This window comes from Notolepis coatsorum (genome assembly GCF_963971535.1).
Source record: "Notolepis coatsorum genome assembly, chromosome: 11".
Classification (NCBI taxonomy): Eukaryota; Metazoa; Chordata; class Actinopteri; order Aulopiformes; family Paralepididae; genus Notolepis; species Notolepis coatsorum.
In genome coordinates, this window is record NC_140175.1 from 90268968 (window position 1) to 90282205 (window position 13238).

The window sequence follows — 13238 nt, forward strand, 5'->3', positions numbered from 1 at the left end:
TAAAAAAATAAAATAAAAAATGTGGTTCCTCTTATCGGCTGCCCCGTTACTAGGGCTGTCACATTATATTCTAATATCAAATTTAATTTCGATTTTAGTACATAAAAACACCAGATTTGAACATGAACGGAGAAATTAGAATTTGAAATGTTTTTAAACTGACTGTCTTTAAGACGGCACGGTGCATTGTTGTTGGCGTGAGTTTTTGAACGTCTACCGTAACGTCTGTTATTATACACAATATTGGCGACAAGGATTATGGATTCTTTACTCTCACATCTCTCCGTTCCTCGCCCTGCCTGGCGAGCCACCAATTCTGTGGATTCACTGGCTGGAATCTTTCGACACGTTAATAATAGCCGTCGGGCTAGCCGATGCTAACGACGTGAGGAAGAGACGGGGCTCTACGCTAACCTTTTTCACTAGGGGCACAGGTGCTCCTAAATGAAAAAAGTTAGGAGCGCACAAAGAAATTTAGGAGCACCCAAAAATATTTAGGAGCACAGTGAAAATATTTCAAGTAAAAGAGTTTTTTTTTTCAAAAATAAATGTATATTTGTACTGTGCGTGCATGTGTAAATTAGCTCTTGCTACAACCCTGCATGTTTACATTTTGTATTTTGTACTTGATGTTCATTAACACTTTGGTTGCCTAAGGTTAAATTCATGATATACCATAGATTGCCAGCGCTATTTGTCTATGGAGAAAGTCCCCTTCTTTGCAGGGCTATAACTTTTTAAATTCTATTGCTACATTGCCATTATTAGGGCCCATTCAAAGTCCTATATGTATTGTTCATTGTGTAGCAACGTTAAACTTTTTCATTCACATATTCATAGTAAAGTATGGTCTAATGTATAAGTATGTTTTCATCTCTTTCTGCAGCTTTCTCCAGAACGTGATCTATAGCCCCAAATACATTATATTGATGATGCAATACAGTTTTATGGCAATCAGCGCGATATAAAAAATTACAACTAGACGTACTTCTAGAAGTTACTACACGTCATCTGATGTTGACCGGATGGGCTAGGGGCCGTTTATAATTCCGTGGGCAGCGTTATACCAATCATCTAATGTGGGTCAAATGTTGATAATAGCAGTTAGTATCGAAGACGGTAACGTTACACGCTGAAACTCACCCCAGTCTCCGCGCGCCGTTGGGCGATCATCGTAGAGTTGAAATCTTATCATTATGGGATGTAAATTTACCCGGTCCATCTCCAGCTTGTATAATGGTATATACGTCCAAATCATGTTGTTTATCGAGTTATTGGCAATCGATCACTGTGTAGCGTGACGAGCCAGAGTCGCGGGACCTATAGCGAGCACCCGGAAGTACTACGGACGTAGCACAACCTCTATGCCACTTCCTGTTAAAGCGATTGCGCCGATCGGCCACCAGATGGCGCTCCTGAACCGCCAGAGAGCTCAGTGGGTCCTGCTGGTGGATCTCAGGCCAGCGGAGGGGACATATGAATCCGATCGCAGATTTTTGAAATATTGATATAAGGACGCTGTACAGCGTCCCCCGGCAACTTGAGCATGGCCAGCAATGACGTCAAAACACGTTTCATGGCAGTCAAAGTGTTAACATGCGCTGTCCCTATCAAATCAAACTACTGCTACAAAAGTAACAGTCACTTAACTTTAGCTTTTGCCCCTTTTATGCATACAATGCCTGTTTTGGCTGTGTTGCTCTTCTAGAGAAATAATCCTTTCAGGGTTGCCTATTGAAATACTGTACACCTCCAGTACAGAAACATTGTTTATGAGTTTGCGTGTCAGGTAGACCATTGATTGACAGTCGAGTCTGCCAATTACGTCACACCGCTTGCACTCCGGCCGGCCGGCGCTGCAGCTGGACCCTATTGCCCACCTCTGCTGTTCATAACGCTAGCCAAGTTAGCTGTACACACATACACAGTGGGCCAGCAGTTACTTTGGTGTAGGGGTGTAACTGCATCGATCCTAAGGGGAAAATTCAACTGCATCGATTTGAAAATGTTAGAACGATTATCGCAATTTGAATGTGTACACAGTGTTATGTTATCATGTCGGTTACAGTCAACACAACGGCATACGCTACTGCATCAACGTTATGATTAACAAAGCAAGGCATTCGTTTTGTTGCATTAACGTTATATTACTATTGCTATCGCTAAATCTAGGTGTTCTAAAATATATTGCTATTGGTAAGACTAGAAGTTACATGTCTCGGGAAACTCTCGCATATCGCAATGGTGGCGTTTCAGGAAGTAAACAAGCCAAATGAGAGCTTCCGATTGGTCATTTGCTTTCTTTCTCATGAAACCAGTCACGTCACTCTACTGTGATTGGACCGTTGGCTTGAGTGCAATGTGGGACTTGTAGTTTTTTAACGATTCTCGCGGCGGAGGAAAAAAAAGACGAGAGGCTGTAATCTGTACTCGCACAGCGTGCGCGTAATTGATTTTTACGGTTCGCACACACATATTTTTAGGGGCATATGCGAGCAATTTGGTCGCACTGTAGAGCCCTGAGAGAGCCCTGCTAATACGCAATGAGTGTATTAAATGCACCTAATTATGGGGATTGTATCACGCTGCTGCTCCGGCAGATTGTTTTTCGTCAATGACGACAGCAGGCGGGTGAGTCGGTCCACCATTACGTAGCTGACCTACACGTATTCCAAATAATTACTGGTCATGGTTATTTTTAGTCTTGCAATTTTAAGGACCTTTTTTGACGCTGAAATTCGAACTCATCTACAATTCTGCAACATCGAATTCGATTTTGTTAAAGTCTTGTGAGTTATGCATGTCAATTTGATAGTATTTTTCATTGCGTGCGCACACGCCATTGGAGACCGATTTCAGAACATGCTGTGTCTATTCTATAAGAGAATCTATAATGCAGCGAAGTCTGTGTGAAAAGGGCTACTGACAAGATGACCGCTGAGCTAATCCAGTGGGGGTGTGGTTGGGGGTGGACATGAGAGCTATTGTTCACACCTAGTACCTGACTGCCGAGGTGTTAAAAAATGCAGCCAACCTTTTCTCTGCAAGTTTCAAGTTCAAGTTTCTTTATTAGTTGTCATACAAAAATACAGAATACTTTTATATGAAATGTTTTTTTCTGTTATGCTCCTGAGTGTGCTAGATAAAAATGGATAAAGTATAAAATAGAAAGTGAAAAGTACGTAAACAAAGTGTAAACAAAAGTGTGCAATATACAATACAGAGTAGAAAAAAAATTGTAACTGAGTTACAATACAATACAGTATATAGTACTATGCAGAAATGGGATGAGGTACAACTTAGGGTAAGGTGCAATGAAATATGAATTGTAGTGCAAATCTCTTTACCAATAAATATAAAGTGTGTTAATGCTGCACTGAAGACTAGAGGTTTAACAAGGTTTTTTTTATAGTCACATATAAGATATGTAGATGTTTTGTGAGTTTGTGAGTTTGTGACCATGACCACCATGTGACTCCTAACCCCCCCCCCCCGCCCCCTGTATTCAGATGTGCACCAAAGACACCCGTGATTCCCCAGGCACGGCTGACCATGTTTCTACCACGGTAATGGCTCCGGTCCGCTTTGACAACAGGCCCACCTTCAGACCGCCCTTCACCAATCCTGAGCCTGTCAAGTAAGTTCCCTGAACATCCACAGTGTTGTAACTTTATTTAAGTGCCTACGGAATGGCAGTTAGAACATGTTTTACCGGCGGCTGAGTGGCGCAGTGGGAAAGGCGCTCGCCACTAACGCAGGAGATGCTGGTATCGAGCCCAGCTCTCGGTGTTGCTACCGGCTTGGCCGGCCGTCATACTAACACAATTGGCAGTGTTAGAGGGTGGGAAAGCCGGTGGGTGGGGATTGGACGTTGTGGACAGCGACTCCTACAGGTCGGTTGGGTGACGACTGTACAGCAGAAACAGGAAGTATCGGGTGCAGCGTGAGCCTCCCACGCGTTACTCCTCGCCACAGAGTTCGAGCTGTCTGGTGAAAAGATGCGACAGGCTGCCTCCTCGTGATGCAAGGCTTCTATCCTCACTACAGCCGACCAGTGGGAGGCATAGTCTAGCAACGTTCAAGATAGGGGAGGGAAGAATTGGAATCACGAAATTGGGATGGGAGGGGGAAAAAATAGAAAAATAAGGAGAAAAAGTGGATAAAAAAATGTGTTTCTGAATGAAACTGGCCGTTTGGGGAAGGACTTAACTGCCGGAATGGACTCTATTTTGAACATGAACCGAGGAGGAATGTGAAATGGAGAGGAACAGTGATGTTAGCTGACCTATCTCAAACCCCGTCCTCCTTTCTTGATCCTCCCAATCACAATTACTGCTTCCCTCGGACATGGATGTGATTGGAGGATCAAGAAAAGAGGGCGGGTTTGAGATGGGTCAATACTAGTACACGATCCGCAGCAGGGAGTGGGCTTGTTTCAAAACCACTGATCATATTTTATTGGATGATGTTTTTATCCAGACCCCCTTTCCAGGAGTAGAGAAGAATGGAATTGTGTAAAAATAGGAGAAAATATAATTGATGTCCCATTTGTGGCATCGGTTTAAAAATAGCTGTAGGTAATATGGAACATGACTTAACAAGTCGTTTTTTTTAACTTCATGGGCGCGTTCAACTGACCTGTTCCTTTGTGTCCCCTCTGTTCTTACAGTGGTGAGGTGAGGAGGGAGAACCGCTTCGTCCGCGCCCCGTCCTCTCGCACCCCCTCCTCCAGGCCCATCCGTAGGCCTGGCGACAGACCCCCACGGCCGGCCATTGTCAACCCAGAGGACCTGAAGGATCTGGACGAGCTGGATGTCGACTGTGAGGACGGATGGGCCGGTCAGTAGATACTCTTGTCTCCTATCTTTAAACTGACCACTTCCCCCGAGGCCAGAGACGAGAGAACAGAACATGATGTATCAGAAAAGAATGCGACACCTTTATTGGATGTCCTTCAGTTAGTAAACAAATAACTTAACACATTTATGGGTTTTATTATTCAGCTGTTGATCCATTGGTCACCGTATTCCTCTCGTTCCAGGACTCCACGAGGAGGTGGATTATGGCGAGAAGCTCAAGTTCAGCGACGATGAGGAGGAGCACGCTGCCGGCGAGAAGAACAAGATGTGGTGAGATCTCGTTCTCTCTCTCTGTTCACCACTTATCTCGTATCTCTCTCTCTGCTTCCCACTTATCTCTCAATCTCTCTCTCTCTCTCTCTCTCTGCTCCCCACTTATCTCTGTCTCTGCTCCCCACTTATCTCTCTCTCTGCTCCCCACTTATCTCTCTCTGCTCCCCACTTATATATATCCCCCTCTCTGCTCCCCACTTATATATATCTCTCTCTCTGCTCCCCACTTATCTCTCTCTGCTCCCCACTTATCTCTCTCTGCTCCCCACTTATCTCTCTCTCTGCTCCCCACTTATATATCTCTCTCTCTGCTCCCCACTTACCGTACTTTTCGCACTATAAGCTGCACCTGACTATAAGCCGCAGCAGCTAAATTGAATGATGTGTACATATATAAGCCGCACTGGACTATAAGCCGCATGTGTTTTAATGTTTAATTACCATATGTAAGGAGTGGAGCCTGCGGCTTAATTTGACTCAACACGGGAAACCTCACCCGGCCCGGACACGGAAAGGGTTGACAGATTGATTGCTCTTTCTCGATTCTGTGAGTGGTGGTGCATGGCCGTTCTTATATTGAGCTTTAAGTTCCCACCTCTACAGAGAATGACTCCCATTGGGACACAATACTGTCGGACAAATAACATTAACTCATTTACAAGTTGTATTAAGTTTGGCAAATAAGGGAACAAATAATAACATTTCAATGCAGTAAAAAAAGCAATATTTAGATTTTCGGGTTTTGTCCACATATAAGCCGCACCGTTATATAAGCCGCAGGGTCGAAAAATGGGGGAAAAAGCCGCGGCTTATAGTCCGAAAAGTACGGTATCTCTCTCTGCTCCCCACTTATCTCTCTCTGCTCCCCACGTATCTCTCTCTGCTCCCCACGTATCTCTCTCTGCTCCCCACTTATCTCTCTCTCTCTGCTCCCCACTTATCTCTCTCTCTGCTCCAAACTTATCTCTCTCTCTGCTCCCCACTTATCTCTCTCTGCTCCCCACTTATCTCTCTCTGCTCCCCACTTATCTCTCTCTGCTCCCCACTTATCTCTCTCTGCTCCCCACATATCTCTCTCTGCTCCCCACTTATCTCTCTCTGCTCCCCACTTATCTCTCTCTGCTCCCCACTTATCTCTCTGCTCCCCACATATCTCTCTCTGCTCCCCACTTATCTCTCTCTGCTCCCCACTTATCTCTCTGCTCCCCACATATCTCTCTCTGCTCCCCACTTATCTCTGCTCCCCACATATCTCTCTCTGCTCCCCACTTATCTCTCTCTGCTCCCCACTTATCTCTCTCTCTGCTCCCCACTTATCTCTCTGCTCCCCACATATCTCTCTCTCTGCTCCCCACTTATCTCTCTCTGCTCCCCACTTATCTCTCTGCTCCCCACTTATCTCTCTGCTCCCCACTTATCTCTCTGCTCCCCACATATCTCTCTGCTCCCCACTTATCTCTCTCTGCTCCCCACTTATCTCTCTGCTCCCCACATATCTCTCTGCTCCCCACTTATCTCTCTCTGCTCCCCACTTATCTCTCTGCTCCCCACATATCTCTCTGCTCCCCACATATCTCTCTGCTCCCCACTTATCTCTCTCTCTGCTCCCCACTTATCTCTCTCTGCTCCCCACCTATCTCTCTCAATCTTTCTGCTCCCCACTTATCTCTCTGCTCCCCACTTATTTCTCTCAATCTTTCTGCTCCCCACTTATCTCTCTCTGCTCCCCGCTTATCTCTCTCAATCTCTGCTCCCTACATATCCCTCTCTCGTTCTCTCTCTGCTCCCCACTTATCTCTCTCTGCTCCCTACATATCCCTCTCTCGTTCTCTCTCTGCTCCCTACATATCCCTCTCTCGTTCTCTCTCTGCTCCCTACATATCCCTCTCTCGTTCTCTCTGCTCCCTACATATCCCTCTCTCGTTCTCTCTGCTCCCTACATATCCCTCTCTTGTTCTCTCTCTGCTCCCTACATATCCCTCTCTCGTTCTCTCTGCTCCCTACATATCCCTCTCTCGTTCTCTCTCTGCTCCCTACATATCCCTCTCTCGTTCTCTCTGCTCCCTACATATCCCTCTCTCATTCTCTCTGCTCCCTACATATCCCTCTCTCGTTCTCTCTCTGCTCCCTACATATCCCTCTCTCGTTCTCTCTGCTCCCTACATATCCCTCTCTTGTTCTCTCTCTGCTCCCCACTTATCTCAGACACACACACTGCTCCCTACTTATCTCTCTCTCTTTCTCAATCTCTTGCTCTGCTCCCCACATGAAAACACTTGACTGTTTCATTGTGTTTCTGTGTTTGATAAGGAATGTTTGTTATCCATCTGACCAGATAGCTGTGGTTCCTGTTCGGTTCCAAGTCGTGTTTTCTTTTTTCTTTTTTAAAGCAGTAACTGACTGTGTGGTTGTAGGGTCGACTGGGAGAGGGAGAGACAGAGGGAGAATCAGCGTGAGCGCCAGTCCTCTCTGAGCTCTGGTGAGGTCACTCACCCCCAGGAGGCCCCTAACGAGGACGGTTACGCCCACCAACACCATGAACACCCCAGGAAGACCAATGGCAGATACCCCCCTGCCGAAACCCAGGTAACAAACCACACCACCAAGGCTGCAACATTAGTCCCGGCTTATTGCCTTTCCCAACCGTTGGGTCAGGGCCCTTGATATGAAATAATACTCATCAAACTAAAATTATTGTTATATTTGCTCAGTATTTTCACGTGAAAACATTACTGCCAACTAGGGCTGGAAGATATACAGAATATTAAGGTATACCATCATGGATCCATGCAAAGTTTTCTTTTTTGGATCCACTTTTTCTCCCATTTTCTATTTTTCTCCCATCCCAATTTTCATATCGTCCAATTCAACCCTCCCCTGTCTTCGAACGTTGTTTCTTGCCTCCCACAAGCCGGCTGCAATGTGGACTAAGTCTTACATAGCACGAGTCCCCTCCGATACTCGAGGTAACAGCCGTCGCATCTTTTCACCTGCGCAGCTCGATCTTTCAGCGTCGGGGGTCAGGGCTTTGAAGGGGCCCCGCCCCCGTCGCTTCTTGATTCTACTGCGCAGGCGCATCAACCGATCTGTAGGAGTCGCTGTCCACAACGCCCGATCCCCACCCTTCAGTTTCCCTCCCCGTAATACGGCCAATGTGTATTACTGTGGACGACCAGCTAAACTGAAAGCAATGTGGAGAGCGGGGCTCGAACAGGAGACATCCTGTTCGAGCCTAGTCTCCAGCATTCGTTGCGAGCGTCTTGCCCACTGCGCCACGTAGCCGCCCGGATCCATGCAAAGTTATAGATTTATACATTCGTCCATGATATATAAATATTGTAAACGTTTATATATATACATTGGGGGCGCTGGGAACAGAGGGGCCTATAACTCACGTTCTAGGAATTACTGCTATACAGTCTAAAAACATACTTATATTCTCGACGGTACTAAAACGATAATGTATGAATGGAAAAATATAACGTTCCCACATCCGGAACGATAGATACCCGATGTTGAATGGGCCATAGTAATGTCGATATAGCTATAATATTTAAAAAGTTATAGCCCTGCAAAGAAGGTGAGCCACTCCATAGGGTTACAGCACTGGCAGAGAGTGGTATATGATGGGCATACTGCATGGCACCCAATGTGTTAACTTGGTGAAACAAAATGTAACAAATTAACATAGATATAAATGTACTGAATTGTTATTTATTATTCAAATTAAATAACACATTTTCTTTTCAATTCTATTGTCTCCGATACCCGATCTAGCTATTTTAGTCATCCCTAATTGCAACAGCTCATCTCATTGTGGTGGTAAACCTATTTTATGTATGCTATCCAATGCATGCCATGCACCTAGCCAATTTCTGTGGAATCACTTTCAAAAGTCTTATTCTAAAACCACTTCAAAGCTAGAACATGGGTTCACCCGTGAAAAAAGATTGGGAACCCCACCTTTTTTAAATATTACCATGATTTATTGTGTTTGTGATAGACTAGCTGATATGGAGGTAAATATCAAGAATGGGATTAAAAACCCATCAAGGTGTTCCACCCTGCAGTGGTTGCAGAGGAAAATGGGCACACACACACAAATAGAGAGCGAATAGTCTGCGAAGAGGCTTTGGACTCCCTTGAGTGAGAATGTCATTGTGAATTAGAATACATGACCTTGCAGTAACCATGGTGATGGAGAGATTGTCTGAATACTATAATAATAGCGCTGGTTGGCAGCTGAAAATGATGCAACAGAGATGTGGCAGAGAGGACATGCTGGCCTATCTTTTGTTTTCTTCTAAATCTTAATTTTCACTGGTTTACCATGAAAACAATGTAAAGCATTAAAAACCAGCCACAATTATAACATACACTGCAAATAAGCCACATGCTTTTGAGCCTACATATTTCATATCCACCTTGACTCCACCAAGTAGACGGACGTCCAACAGCCCCTTGATTATCATGCTATTGTCGCTGACTCCACCAAGTAGACGGACGTCCAACAGCCCCTTGATTATCATGCTATTGTCGTTGACTCCACCAAGTAGACGGACGTCCAACAGCCCCTCGATTATCATGCTATTGCCGCTGACTCCACCAAGTAGACGGACGTCCAACAGCCCCTTGATTATCATGCTATTGTCGCTGACTCCACCAAGTAGACGGACGTCCAACAGCCCCTTGATTATCATGCTATTGTCGCTGACTCCACCAAGTAGACGGATGTCCAACAGCCCCTCGATTATCATGCTATTGCCGTTGGCTGAGCTGAGGTGCTAATGCTGAATATTTGAGTACTGTTGCATTTCAGTTCCCATAGCGATGCAGCTGGATGTACAGTGTGCTGCTTACCACATTGCTTAACTCAAAACCAACGGAGAGAAACGGAAGCGCATCATTGTGTCATTAAGTCTTCAAAAACTTTTTCTGAGATGGAATTATAGATTCACATGGGCTTATTTTGTCCTTTCATGTTTCTTTTTTTTTGTTATCTACTTTTTCTCCAATTTTTAAATTTTTCTCCCATCCCAATTTCGTATCGTCCAATTCTACCCTCCCCTGTCTCGAACGCTGTTAGGCCATGCCAGTTTGCCAGTAGGCCATGCCAGATTGCCAGTAACGGCATTCGTTTTGAACCCCACACGCTGATCAGCTGGATCGATATGAAAACATTGTACGATCAAGCTGGAATTGACGTCAGATAGTCCTTACCTTTGATCGGGGGTATTCCAAAAAGAATATTCCAATTGTCTGATCGCGATTTCCAGTATTGGTGTTCATCGTGTCCTCGACATAATCCGGCACACGCATGCATGGAGGGTCATTGGACACGCAATGTGATCGGGTGAACTGCTAGACTCACCTGACTCAAAATATGGCGCCCGGAGGGATTTAAGTGTAACACCCGGTGTGAAGGAGGGTTTCAAAGGGTGGGCGATACTGCCACCTAGCAGGATGCTGAATGAGGCCCATTGTGTCTGTTACTAGGCTTGAGTAAATTTTTTTTTTTTTTTTTTTTTTTTTTATTAAATATCTTTTCCCCCCTCCTTTTTCCTCCGTTTTTCTCCCATCCCAATGTTAGTCGTTATGCCCAATCCCCTTCCTGGTCGCTGCGCACCTACCCCCTACAGTCGATCTGGGAGAGTGGAGGCTATCGGATGCTTCCTCCGACACATGTGTAGCCAATCAACCGCTTCTTTTCACCTGGCAGCGCGGACTCTCACTGAGAGGGTGTAACGTGTGGAAGGATCACAGATCCTTTCCTCGCTGAGCAGGCGCCCCGACCGAACTGTAGGAGTCGCTGTTTACAACGACCAGGACCCACCCACCGTCTTTCCCACCCTCTAACACTGCCAATTATGTTAGTACGACGGCCGGCCAAGCCGGAAGCAACGCTGAGAGCTGGGCTCGATACCAGTATCTCCTGCGTTGGTGGCGAGCGCCTTGTCCACTGCGCCACCCCGGCCGCCGGCTTGAGTAAATTGTGATGAAACGAAGGAGAATATAAATTATGATTTTTCCTTACATCTTTGATGGTGAATAACACCATGCTAAAAATTACCAGACATGAAAAACTGCCACTGAGCTTGTCAGCACCTCCTTGAGATCATGTGTACAAAAAATCTAAGCAAATGAATAAAGGGAAGATGATTAAACATAATGTTTTGTAGATGCAATACTGAATTCTGCCATCCGGACACATGCAATTTGAAATATTATTATAGAATATAGAATACCAGGCCTATAAATGACTTATTATAGCCAACTCGCACATCTATGGATCGGGCCAAATCTCCTTTTTCAAATGGCAGAGTTCAATTTGGATTTAGTATCTCCAGGTGTGCACTGAAGAACCGTGAATGAAATCTACTGTATGTACTGTTCCATTCTTATAATGCATATGGCTCCGCCATTTTGGATCGGATTTCAATGGGATTGTTGCTAAATGTTCACAGAAGGTAGACAAACTAACTGCGCTCCTATCTATGCCAATAACATTCAGTTTTGAATCCAGAGAAATAAGTGAAATAAATAAAAATTCATACAGAAGTAATTTGCTTGCTGGATTCGGCTGGGAAATGTAGTTTTTCGATATTTCAATGCTCATTGAGAACTCTGGATGCCCTCTCCTCATATGACTACAACTGGCGACCCGCCGCTAAACCAAAATGGCGGGTATTCGCTAAATTATTAAGACATTCCATAAACTAAAATCTCACTAATAACACTATTTTTTTATATATATATTTTTTTTAAATGTATAATAATAATAATATCTATATTTATCGATAATTGTCGAGATTTATCGATTCTTCTAAATGGCATATTGTCTCAGCCTTACTTTGATCCCAGGTCCTCTGTGAGTTCCCAAAATAGCAGCCCACGGTCTCAAAGAGTCCACAGTCCTTATCTGGCTACTCGCATTGACCTGCCTCCGCTTCGTTTCCAGGCCCAGCAGAAGAGCTCGGTGCCTGCCGTGGCCCACCAGGCCGAGCCACTGGACGACCAGGATGAGCACCAGCGCCAGTCTCCGAGCCAGGCGCCCCCCAGGGCCAAGTTTGTGTCACCGGAGTTGTCGGAGGCCGTCGAGAGGGCCCGCAGGCGCCGCGAAGAGGAGGAGAGGCACGCCCGCGAGGAGAGGCTCGCCGCCTGTGCTGAGAAACTCAAGAAGCTGGATGAGAGGTTTAGGAAGCCAGAGAGGCAGACGTCCAGGACTGAGGAGGGTCAGAAGGACCCAGAGGGCAAAGAGCCAGCACTGTCCCCAGGCAGGGAGCAGGCCAAGGCCCCCCAGGATGGCTGGCAGTACAGCACAAAAGGTACAAGATGATTCTACCGGTATTCACACTGACTTTATTGACAAATGTTACAATAACAAGATGTTGGTGAAGGTGGGCTTAGTTATTACCATACCGCTGTAGTCCTTCGCTGTTCGTTCTTTTTGCACAATACCGCTAAATTGCACAGTCCTGTTGAATATGCCATCCCACTGTATTTAAATTTGTATTCTAATTACTGTAGGGGTGCACGATATTGATTTTTTTGACCCCGATATTGATACCGATAACTTTCTGCTCAAGGTCGATACCGATAACCGATATATATATATTTATTGTATTATAATATATATTTTTTTAATGTATATTCCTGTAGTTTTGACCTAACCAGATCTATCATGACATGAGCGTTACTACTATGAACAAAACAAAGGCAAGAGAACAGTTTTGACTCTTCAAATAAAGTGACTATATTTATTTTTCCAAATAAATATAATTTGAGTCAATCACAAAATTCACAATCCGTCAATGTCATTAACAATGTGTTTCCCTGAATAATGAGTGAACTAAAAACCAACAGGTATTGTGCTTTGTCAGTAGGGATGGGTACCGATACCTGTGAATCGATACCGGTACCCAACGGTACCTTTTTTCGGTACTTTCTAACTACTCTCTAAAAAATCTACCTACCTCAGTTGAAAAAAAAGAAATCCAAACTTCAAATAACCACATTTTCGACCGTTTTCGCTTGCCATTGCCCCGACTGCTTTGTTGTTGAATCAAGTCAAATCCTAAGTAAGCATATATTGTGCGTGTGAATGTT

At 44.9% G+C, this 13238-nt stretch overlaps 1 protein-coding gene across 10 annotated transcripts in view; it reads left to right on the forward strand.

The window, feature by feature from the left end:
* Positions 1-13238, forward strand: part of prrc2b (proline-rich coiled-coil 2B) — a 98839-nt gene that overhangs the window by 48417 nt on the left and 37184 nt on the right. For all 10 annotated transcript variants that reach the window (XM_084325271.1, XM_084325275.1, XM_084325276.1 and 7 more), the window contains exons 8-12: positions 3510-3637; positions 4670-4839; positions 5042-5129; positions 7547-7718; positions 12091-12457. In XM_084325271.1, the coding sequence (XP_084181397.1) occupies positions 3510-3637; positions 4670-4839; positions 5042-5129; positions 7547-7718; positions 12091-12457 (925 nt within the window). The remainder of the gene's footprint in view (positions 1-3509; positions 3638-4669; positions 4840-5041; positions 5130-7546; positions 7719-12090; positions 12458-13238) is intronic.